This window comes from Nicotiana sylvestris, chromosome 1 (genome assembly GCF_000393655.2).
Source record: "Nicotiana sylvestris chromosome 1, ASM39365v2, whole genome shotgun sequence".
Taxonomy (NCBI): Eukaryota; Viridiplantae; Streptophyta; class Magnoliopsida; order Solanales; family Solanaceae; genus Nicotiana; species Nicotiana sylvestris.
Genome location: NC_091057.1, coordinates 103387260 through 103398433, shown reverse-complemented (window position 1 = coordinate 103398433; position 11174 = coordinate 103387260). Strand labels below are relative to the sequence as shown.

General features: G+C 37.3%; 2 protein-coding genes across 2 annotated transcripts; both read right to left on the bottom strand.

Annotated features, from left to right (window-relative positions):
* Window positions 1–2257: 2257 nt before the first annotated feature.
* Window positions 2258–2797, bottom strand: LOC104212165 (uncharacterized). Its single transcript, XM_009761371.2, has 2 exons — window positions 2687–2797; window positions 2258–2605 (listed from the first exon to the last, which is right to left on the bottom strand). Exons 1-2 carry the CDS (start codon window positions 2795–2797, stop codon window positions 2258–2260), a joined length of 459 nt encoding a protein of 152 aa, XP_009759673.2.
* Window positions 2798–2865: 68 nt separating this feature from the next.
* LOC138872658 (uncharacterized) lies at window positions 2866–4042 on the bottom strand. Its single transcript, XM_070151018.1, has 3 exons — window positions 3686–4042; window positions 3330–3486; window positions 2866–3215 (listed from the first exon to the last, which is right to left on the bottom strand). The coding sequence occupies exons 1-3, from the start codon at window positions 4040–4042 to the stop codon at window positions 2866–2868; spliced, it is 864 nt and encodes a 287-aa protein (XP_070007119.1).
* Window positions 4043–11174: the final 7132 nt, after the last annotated feature.

The window sequence follows — 11174 nt, the reverse complement described above, 5'->3', positions numbered from 1 at the left end:
CCACCAGCTGTAGTTGCTCGAGAGGAGGATATCCCTCCCCCAGTCCCCAGTTCATAGAAATTTGGGGAACAAATATTCTGTCCCTTTTGAAGATCCTCAAAGGAAGAGGAGCGTCACCCTCTCGGTTTCTACCGGATGTCATCTATTATCCCGGCCGGTGGAACATGCTAATTATCTGAAGCCTTTGGCTTCAGAAAAAGATTGAAATAAAACACAAACTCTCTCGGGAGAGTGTTTGTTGAACAATGTCATGCACAACGCAGCAACAGTATAGTCTTTATTTCCTCTGTTGTTTTTTCTATCTTTGTTATGGCAGGGTGGTTTTAAGTTTGCATTTTTGTTCTGTAGGCCTACTTCCTTGCTTATGAGGGCCTTCAAAGGCTGATAAGGAAGAACTTACCTTCGAGCAGGATCAATTTTTAGCCTGGCAAGACCACACTGCTGCTCACCTCTCAGAACTGGAAGCACGAGCTGCTGAGGCCGTTGAATTGGAGGTTCAGTTGAAACGAAGCGAGCAAGAAGTGGTAACTCTTAGCCATGAGGTTGCCCTGTTAAGGGTACAATTTGAAGAAGCTATAGCCAAATGGGTTGAAGTCTATAATGTTGTTCTTGCTGCATCCTATCATGAGGCAGCCTCCGTAGAGAGATTGAATAATTTGGAGGCAGCCTTAAACTCCAAAACTAAAGAAGCTACTGGTGTCGAGGCGAAGTATGCCTGGTTGGAAGAGAGGTATAAGAAGACCATCGAGCATAATAGAGTTTTCAGTTCCATTTGTCTGCAACCTTGCTTGATGTCAGCCTCTGGGCCACTAGATCTACGCGGGATAACCTTTCTACTGAGGTTGACCGACTTAAGGATGAACCCTAGCGCCGAGCAGCTTCCCTCGTTGTCGAAAAAATATATGTTATGTATAGCATGAGGAGAAAAACTTTGGAAGAGGCCAAAACGGGTGTCATCAACTGCTCAAAGAGGCTTTTCAATCCAGCCTGATGCTACCGACTCTTCTGGTTCTGGTTTCGAGTTCTCGGGAACTGAAGAAGAACCGAAAGGTGATGATGCTGAAGGCCAAAATGGTGAAGGACAAGATATTGAGCCGGCAGCAGATCCACCCACTTCTCTTGGGGATGCAGATGCTTCTCTTCCTCCGAATTTCGGAGATACAGTAGCTTATTTTTTGCTTTCCTTTATTTTCCATACTTTTGTATTTGTGCTACTTGACACGTTTGCTATGAATAGAAGTACTTTTTCTTTAAGTATTGTGCAAGTTTTTCTCTTTGCGTACTTTTCCTTTAAGTATTTGCGCAAGTTTTACTCTTTGCGTCCAATTGTGCTAGGCTTCCGATGTATTTTTACTTGAGAGCATTTGGATTCTGGATATAAGTTCTTCTGAAATCAACCCTTTAACGTGAGGTCTTCATACGAGAGGGACCTCTTATGTTTATGGTGCTCTTGAAGAGAACGTCAATTGTTCATTACGACACTAGCATTTGAAGTACTTGTTTAACTTTCAAATGATAAAATTAATTCATCGTTCAGACAAGAAACAAGATAGAAATAAAAAGACTTTACTTTATTCCTTTTATTTTCAAAAGTACATAAGCATTCGTTGTGCTAAAAGAAATTGCCATCACTTATGGCTAACTTGTACAACTTGTTTCTATGGGGCTGGCCGTGCAGTCCCCGGTCCTGATGATACAACTTTGTTTCCGAGTTTTGTATTTCTGTTGATGTGGAAGTCACTTTTTCGTATACTTATATCATCCCACCCTCCCCCACCCAGTGTTCAATTGCGAAGAATGCAAATTTGAACAATAGAAGTCTTAATTCTTTGGAGATTCCACTAGTGGATGGTTAGATAATCTTTAGTTCGGTAATAGATTCACTTCCCCTTAGGAACTTTGTCGAGCCAAAGACTATATAACAACCCCCAATGGCTTGCACTCGTGAACGGCCGGGTAACCCTTGTCCGATGGCAAATTTTACTTCCTTGTAGGAACATTTTCTACCGAGCCAAAGATTATCTAACTGCTCCATAGTGATCCATTGTTTTACGTTCCTTGTCATTTTAAGGTCTTATTTCTGCTGACGAAGCTTCCTTTATAGTATTCTTTCTTGTTCAAGTTCTTCCGCTGTGGATTTTGTTGAGTCCATTTTTTTCGGTACCTGGAAGTATATTGGTACCTGATAGGACTCGGACGACTACTCCCCCAGGTTGAATTCTATCGGCCTGGGAGCAGGCACTGGTTCCTGTAATTGCTATGCTGCATGCTCCTTCTCTTTGCTACTAGAAACTAAGATTGCATTTATCTCCCTTGCCGCCTTCTGGTCTCCTCTTATTTGTTTAATTCCCTGGAGAGTTGGGAACTTTAGCAATTGATGATATGTTGACGGTACCTTCATCTCGTGCAACCATGGTCTCCCAAAGATAATATTGTAACTTATATCCCCGTTCACTACCTCAAAAAAAGTCGCCTTCATTACCCCCTCAACATTCAAGGGCAACAGGATCTCTCCTCGAGTTGTAACACTTGCCAAATTGAATCCGCCAAGGAGTTTTGTGGCCGGAATGATATTTCCAGTCAGTTTGGCTTGTTCCAGCACTCTCTACTGGATAATATTGCCAAACTTCTTGGGTCCACCAAAACACGTTTAATTTTAAAAATATAAGACATTTAAAGATATTACCAAGGCATCATTGTACGGAAGTAGTAGTCCATCTACATCTTCCTCCATGAAAGTAGTGTCATCCTTAACGACTTCCCAGACTCTCTTAATGTGGGTCATTGGTACCTTCATCTTTTTTTGCCGCTGAAAATGTCACACCATTAATCTCGTTTCCCCCTCACCGAAAATCATGTTGATTTTCAAACGTGGAGGATCTTCTCCTGCTTTCGAAGGTTCCACATTATCCTGATTGCAGCCATAATTGTTTTTTTGGCCTGATCGCTCAAGAATTCTCTGCGATGGCCGTTTTTCAGTAATGTCGCCACCTCTTCGTTCATATGTCGGCAGTCTCCAGACCGGTGACTGCTGGTCCCATGGTATTTGCACCACAAATTAGGATCCCTTTGGCTAGGATCAGATCTCATTGGCTTCGGGAACTGTGCTTCTTTAATGTTCCTCATAGCCGACACTAACTCTAGATGCTGACGTTGAAGTTGTATTCGGAAAGCCTGGGATAGGAAGAATTTCGAGAACTCGATATTTCCTTGTCCTGCAATGACCTATTATTCCAGCTATGACCATCTCTCCTATCGGTGGAAAACCTATTCGCCGACCGAAAACCTCTGGTGTGTGCTTCGGCTCGTTCATAGAGCAAAAAACTTACCTCTTGAATACCGTGGATCTGTGTTAAAATCATTTTTTGACTTCTCTTTATTCTTCTCCCGGTCCCGACCCTTGGTTGATGTCGGAAAACCGAGCTGATCATCCTCAATTCTTACTTTTGATTTGTACTGATTGTGGACATCTGCCCATGTTGTTGCCTGAAACTCGAGCAGACTTTCTTTCAATTTTCGGGAAGCATCGAAACTTCTCGAATTCAGACCTTTTAGTGAATGCTTTAGCTGCCTAATTGTCCGACATGGCCTGTAGCAACATCATTTCCTTCTGGAATCTGGTCATAAACTCCCGATAGAAATTTAGACTCTCACTGTGCAATCCTGAGGCCTTTCAATCCTGTACCTTCCTGGCCCCGACATCGACCTTGATGAAGGAGTCCATGAGCATCTCAAAGGAGTCTATAGAATGCTCGGGAAAAAGCGAATACCATGTCAGGGCTCCCTTCGTAAGGGTCTTCCCTAATTTCTTCAGTAAGACCGACTCAATCTCGTGAGGAGCTAAATCGTTCCCCTTCACCGCTATTGTATAGGTGATGATATGCTCCTGAGGATTTGAAGTCTCATCATACTTTGACACGTCTGGCATTTTGAACCACTTCGGGATCAATTCTAGTGCAGTGCTTGGTTTGAATGACAACTGAGTATACTTCTTTGAGTCCGGTCCTTTCAACACTGGTGGGGCGCCTGGAATTTGATCCATTCAGGCATTTATTTCCCTCATAAACCACATGAGTTCGATTTTAAAGTGATCACTCTCGTTTCTGTGACCAGATGTGGTACCATTCCTCGGCCCCATCGAAGCCGACCTTCCCCCTAGGAGTGTTGTTGTCAATCCAATATGTTGTTTGATTTGCGGGAGCACCAGGTTGAACTGGACCTCGTCTATTCGCATTGTTAGAAATACCCAACAACGCCTGCTTCAACTCCATCATGACCTAATCCTGTCGTATGAGATAGCATGTAATGGCCTCTTGTTGTTGTCTCAAGATCCTTACTGTTTCAACAACATGCTCGTCTTCGGTATCATCAGGAATCGCCTCTCGAACATGTCGCGGATATTGTTCGTCGTGGACCGGCATGGCCTCGTCCCCCTCGTTGCGGGTATCACTGATTGAATCTTTGTCTAGCTAATTTCCTTGGGCCTCGACTTTGTGTGCGATGTTGACACCGTTATCTGTCATTTTTTAATATTTTCGCTAAGAAAAAATAATCAAACGAGTTAGTAATAGATTCAAGGATCAACTTAATTACACAACTATTTAAGCCCCACGGTGGGCGCCAAACTGTTTATCCATAAAACGGTACAGTTGAATTTATATGTGGTTTATAGACAAGTGAATCGATTTGATCCTAAAATGATAAATAAATTAGACAAGAATATATGACTTCGCATTGAAATCGAAATAAGACAGTAGTAATATTGATTCCGGGAGCAGAGCTTCCTGGGGAAGTAATAACAATATTGATAAGTAAGAAGATAAAATATAATTGAGCTTTTAAATAGAGTGTAATATTAGTTTGCCAGAAAATTCGCGTCCTTTATAATAGTTGTAGGGCTCACTATTTATAGTTGCGCCTAGGGTACAAGGTCCTAGGACCAAGCCCCTTTTAAATGACAATTATGATGGCCATTGAAGAATATGTAACGCTAGAAAGTGAATGTCATATTTTCTGTAATGGACCATGCATTTAATGCTATAGAATAATTTTCATTAAATACTACCGGGTGCCAGGTATTTATTTCGCCTTTATGAATATTATTCTCTTCGATAACAAATGAGATCATTGCCTTCGGAATCGACTGTCTTTTGTTTTCGGTTCCACGTATCGCTTTCTCATGCGATCATTTAATATGAACTTATTTTACTCTGTAAAAGAATGAGTTCTCTTATTCTTCATGCTTTCTTGGGAGGCTAAAATTTATGTCTTCCTATCTTTTTGGGTAATTCTACAGACAGATAGAGGTCCGGCTAAACCCTCATCACCTCTGGTCGATATAGCCTATTTGAATAACTTTAATTAAAAAGAGCATAATAATCTTTTCACAGAATTCAGTTGTAACAACCATTGAAGTCAACATAGGTCCACTTTATTCAACGAGAGGTAATAATTTAAAATGTAGTCTGAAAGGACAAAAATCACATCAAAGTTTTATATAAATGATTTAAATTAATTTGAATTTTAAATATAAGAAAATTATATAAATTAATAATTAGTATTAGTACTCGCGCGATGTACGGACACAAATTATATCAAATTATGATGTAGATTGTTTGAATCATGTGGAAATAATCTTAAAATATAAACCTCCCAGATAAAAATTATATAATATTAGATATTAATTATGAAGTATGATATGAAATTATTGTTCAAATCTCGTAGTGGACAACCTATTCTTTTTATATATGCAGCAACATAACCCCTTGATTTTAGTACTTGCATTTCGTTTCACTGTCATTATTAAAGAATATTAAATATGTCATGTTGTGATCTATCTTGTTTGAGCACATTAGTTCATATTATTTTAACAAAATTCTTACTATCATTTTATTTTTATTTGAAAGTCAAATATGTCATATCCATCACATCATTTTTACGCAAATTCTTTTTTCTTTTTGTTCTTTATAGTTATTGTATTATTTATAGTTATGTTCAAATTAAATGGGACATTTAGTTAAGAAACAGTTCTTTTCCAAAAAGATATCATTGAGTTTAAATTGCTCCATAGTTCGGTAATGTTTATGATTTAAAAGTCTGCTAAGAGCTAAACATGAATAAATACAATTAGCTTTTCAATTGCCCCGTAATTATGGTATTGGTAAGGTTCGTTTTGCTTAAAAAAATGAATGTATCAATTATAGAATATAATAAAAAATATCAATATTATTGGTCATAAATATCGATAATCATTCCTTTGAATGTGGGATTTTTGTTTGTTTCTCCAATCAAATCCACTGCCAAAATAGTAAGTACGTATTAACTTTAAATAATATTAATCAATTTATTTTTAAAACTAATACATATCAACTTTAAATAATGTTAACCCCGGTGACTTGTTGGAATATTTTCGCGTCATAATGTTAATTAATTTCTTTTTGTAATGAATGCGTCAAATATTTTCATATGCCAAAAATTGAAAGAAATCAAATACGTAGATATTAAGAGAACGCGTTTTGAACTAGGTTACTTGAACCAACAAACTTTGTTCTTTTCCTCTTCTTCAGAAAGTTCTAGATGAAGTCAAAGGAAAAGTGTTTTATTTTGTTTAGACATAGATATTAAAATAACGATTGGCATTTATATTAATTAAAATTGGGATGAGGTTGAAAGTTAACATGATAGAATTAACTGAATAACATTTATGGCCTGTTTGGCCAAACTAGAGAAATCAGCTTATTTTGAGAAGTGTTTTTTCAAAAGTAATTTTGAAAAAAGTACTTTTGGAGAGAAACAGTTTGTGTTTGGCTAATCAGTCTGAAAAGTACTTTTGAAAAATAATTTGTGTTTGGCCAAGCTTTTTAGAAAGTGCTTTTAAGTGTCAAATTACGAATAAGGACATGAATATATTTACTTAATAATTAATATTATAAGTAAATAAATAATATCAAAATTTTGTTATTACATGCAATAATTAAAAAAATTCATTTTATTTAAGTAAAATATGAAAATAAAATTAAAAAGTACTTAATTCTTTTAATATAAGTTAAATATATTAAAATTCCTTCAACAAATATAAAAGCATTCACCCCTAAAGTCACTATATATTATAAAGTTATCCTAAAAATAAGAAGAAATATTTATAAATTAATATCCTAAGTATTAGGTTTAAGAGTTATTTTGGTATATACTATATTTTGTTAAGGGTATTTTAGGTAAGAAGAAAAGTCAAAACTGTTTCTGCTTTTAGAAAGAAGCTACTTTTTTCTGCTTCTCTGAAACTGCTTCTATTTTTTCCCAAAAACACTTTTTTTTTTCAAATAAGCTTGGCCAAACACCTCAAATTAGAAAAAAAAAGTGTTTATGAGAAATTGAGAAACTTGCTAAACATGCTATTAGAATGCCTTTTTGAATGAAAGCGGGTCCAAACTCCTACATTCATGCATTGAATCGACAAACAGATGGCTTAGAATATCCATACAGCGACAAAAGTAGATTGATAATATATGACCAAAAAAAAATTGATAATACACTATCAAGAGCTATAATGGAATGGATAAAAAATTTTCCACCATTGATTAGAGATTTTGAGTGTGTGAGCCCTGACAAAAAAAAAATTTAAGTAAAAATGCCTCCCTCTTTAATAAATTTTACGCTGCACGAATTCGAGTTAATTGAGGTTTAAAGCGAATACCAAATATCATATGAGAAACTAAAAATAAAACAAAAAATAGAATGATATGACAAGTGGTAGAAACTTAGCCGTAGAACGAGTTAATTAATACTATGAACTTTCAGACTTGCACTGTCATGGTTGTTTGAATGATTAGCATTTAGCAGGTAAGGTGGAAAGTTATTTTGAATGGTGAAGGACTTTTATGCATACAACGTGATATAACGCATAGAAGTTTAGACTAATTAATTAATATAATACATTTATTCTATTGTAAATATTTACTTTTATGAGTTAATGTCAGAGTCTGGTCACTCAACTATCCCAAATTATCTACTAAAGTCACTTTTCTTTCGTTTGTAATAACAAAATCACTGAACTATGTCTATTACACTCAAAAGGTCACTCAACTAGATTTTCCAAATTTTGGATTGCCAAATACCTATTTTACCCTCTAAATTATAAACATTTATCTTCTTTTTATTTTTTTTTAAAACTTTTTAATATTATGATTTTTCTCTTTTTAATTTATATTATGAACTTACCTATAGAATAAATAAATATTATTTATAAATTAAAAAAATAAAAAGTATTTAAGCATATATAATGCTGGAAGAAAAAATAATGAGCATAGTAAAAAAATTAATTAGAATAATTTATTAGTAATAATAATTTTAGTATTAACAATAAAAATTCAAAAATTTATTTACACAATTCAGAATAAAAGAAAATAAAGTGTCACGACCCATTTTCATAACAGATCGTGATGGCGCCCAACACCGTTGTCAGGCAAGCCAACGCGGAAGTATTTGTAAATTCTTATTTTACTTACCCAAAACGGTTACAACATTTTTCTTAATTTGCAATTAAAACAGGTGATAATATGCCACATTCGATAATAATTATACAACCCAAAAGAAACGTCTACTAACGTGTGTGTCAAGACCTAGTGTCACAAGTTATGGGCAACTAGTAGAATATACAAAAAAAATAAATCCATCATACTATCCGAAATAGAATAGACAGCAAAAATAAATAAAGAGAGACTCCATCAAGCCGCTGAACGGCACATGAAGGGGCAGCTCACCGTGGAAGTCTCGGACTATGAATCAGGGGCGCGCACTAGACTGATAGCCAGATGTACCTGCCTCAGATCCTGTACAATTAAGTACAGAAGTGTAGTATGAGTACATAAACAATATGAACCCCGTAAGTATCCCATTTAATCTCGAAGAAGTAGAGACGAGAGGTCGACTTGATACTTACTAAGGTCAAATAATATAATGAAGTGTTCACTAAGCATGAGAGTCACAAATAATCAACAGTTTGTAGCAAGAGGTAATATGTCATGTTCTTAACAATTTTACAATTAGCCATTTACATTTCAAATATTTAGCAGGTCAAGTCATGGATAAAAATTCACATAGATATCATGCGCACACTATACTGAGGTCGACGGTCCGATCCAACAGAAAATAAACTGTGCACTGCCAGAGGGCCGAATGACGTGAACCATAGATGCATCTATTTCTACCGAAGCGATCGGCCCGATCCAAAAATATCAATTAATATCAAGAAAATATATGAATGCGCATTTAATTTCAAGTAAATTCATACAAGTGTCCAACAAGTGTATACCTTCACATATATTCCTTTCCAAATCTCTAGCATGCCCTAAGTGACCACATTAGCAAGAAAATATAGAGACATTCACAAATATAACATGATATGGGTCCTAGACTATCCGGACAACTATCATAATAGTAGCTACGCACGGACTCTCGTCACCTAGTGCGTACGTAGCCCCCGCATTTAACAACAAATTACTCATTTATTACACCTATGGGGACAATTCCCTCTTACAAGGTTAGAAAAGAGACTCACCTCGCTCCAAAGTGCACTTCCAATACTAAGAACGAGCCCAAACTCTCAATTTGGAGCCGAACGATCTAAAACTAGTTAAATGAGGTAAGAACTAGTTAATATAAGCTCATAAGATCGAATTCCAGCTATTAAAGCCATTTCCCAGCCATTAATACAAGTTTCCTAAATTCCGACCCTGGGCCCACGTACCTGGACTCCGAAATTTTCCGAAGGAAGTTGTTTTCTATAACCTAAGGATCAATAATATATGATTTCTAATCCATTTCATAACCAATCGTGGTAAAATCTAAGTATTATTAAAACCCTAGGTCAAGCTCTAACCCCTTGATTTCTCCAAATATTTAGGTGTTAATCTACCCAAAACTCGAGTGTTAAACTTAGAAATAAGGGGGATGAACTTACCTCACGATGCTATGTGGAATTCCCTTCTCAAGAGCTCCATAATCGCTCAATAACCGAGTGCCAAATGGTCAAAAATGGCTGGAGCTCGACTTAAATGAAGCCCATTGCTTCAGCAGTTTCCGCATCTACGGTCAGGGGACCACATCTGCGGTCTCGTATCTGCGGAATTGGCTAAAAGGACTGGGAACGCTTCTGCGGTCTTGAAGCCGCATCTGCGAAGCCACTTCTGCGGTTTGGCCTGGCCAGCTCTAGGCCGCATCTGCGAGGCTACGACCGCTTCTGCGGTCTCGCACCTGCGGTCGACCGACCGTAGGTGCGGTTATGACAGAAGCAGATGCTTCAGCACTTCTCCAAATTCTCAACTTCACTCGAGCCTTGTCCGTTTGACGCTCGAGGCTCCCTAGCCCCGCCTAAATATACCGACAAGTCTGAAATCATGAGACAGACCTAATCGAACCTCCGGAATGCCCGAAACAACGCTAAATCTAAGAGTCACCCCCTAAAACCAAATGAATCAAACTTATGAACTTCAAGTTCTTAATTTTCCTCTAACGAGCCGAAACACCCTAAAACTACTTGTATTGACACCAAATTTTGCGGGCAAGTATTAAATGATATATCGGACATGTAATCGGTTTCAGAACCAACATATGAGCCCGATACCCACGGAATCAATCATTAATTAGTTTCTTTCAATCTTTAAAACTTTAGATTAACAATTTCTGATAAAAATTCATTACTCGGGCTAGGGACCTTGGAATTCGATTCCGGGCATACGCCCATGTCCCATATTTTCCTATGGACCCTCCGTGACCGTCAAATCACAAATCCGGGTCCATTTGCTCAAAATGTTGACCAAAGTCAAACTTAGCCTTTTAAGAAAATCCTAAGGAATCAAATGAGCATATTTCACTCCAAACTCTTTCAAATCCCGAACCCACCATCCCCGCAAATCATAAATTAGTTAAGGTAAGCGCGAGAAGTTTTATTTAAGAGAATGGGGTTCTAAAAGGCAAAACGACCAGTCGGGTCGTTACATTCTCCACATCTTAAGCAAACGTTCGTCCTCGAACGGACATAGAAAAGTACCTGAGCTACTGAATAAATTTGGATATCTGCTCCGCATGTCCTCCTCGGACTCCCAGGTCGCTTCCTCGACTGGTTGGCCCTTCCACTAGACCCTCAACGCAAAAATCCTGTTGGACCTCAATTGGCG

What these genes read in the sequence shown, in the direction of transcription:
- LOC104212165 (XM_009761371.2), bottom strand. Translation starts at nt 2,797, where the DNA reads ATGAAGGTACCAATGACCCACATTAAGAGAGTCTGGGAAGTCGTTAAG. An exon ending in TTCCGTACAATGATGCCTTG is followed by an intron (nt 2,606 to 2,686) that starts GTAATATCTTTA and finishes ATTATCCAGTAG; the next exon opens with AGAGTGCTGGAACAAGCCAA.
- LOC138872658 (XM_070151018.1), bottom strand. Translation starts at nt 4,042, where the DNA reads ATGGATCAAATTCCAGGCGCCCCACCAGTGTTGAAAGGACCGGACTCA. An exon ending in TCGATGTCGGGGCCAGGAAG is followed by an intron (nt 3,487 to 3,685) that starts GTACAGGATTGA and finishes CTCGAGTTTCAG; the next exon opens with GCAACAACATGGGCAGATGT. An exon ending in AGATCCACGGTATTCAAGAG is followed by an intron (nt 3,216 to 3,329) that starts GTAAGTTTTTTG and finishes AGGTCATTGCAG; the next exon opens with GACAAGGAAATATCGAGTTC.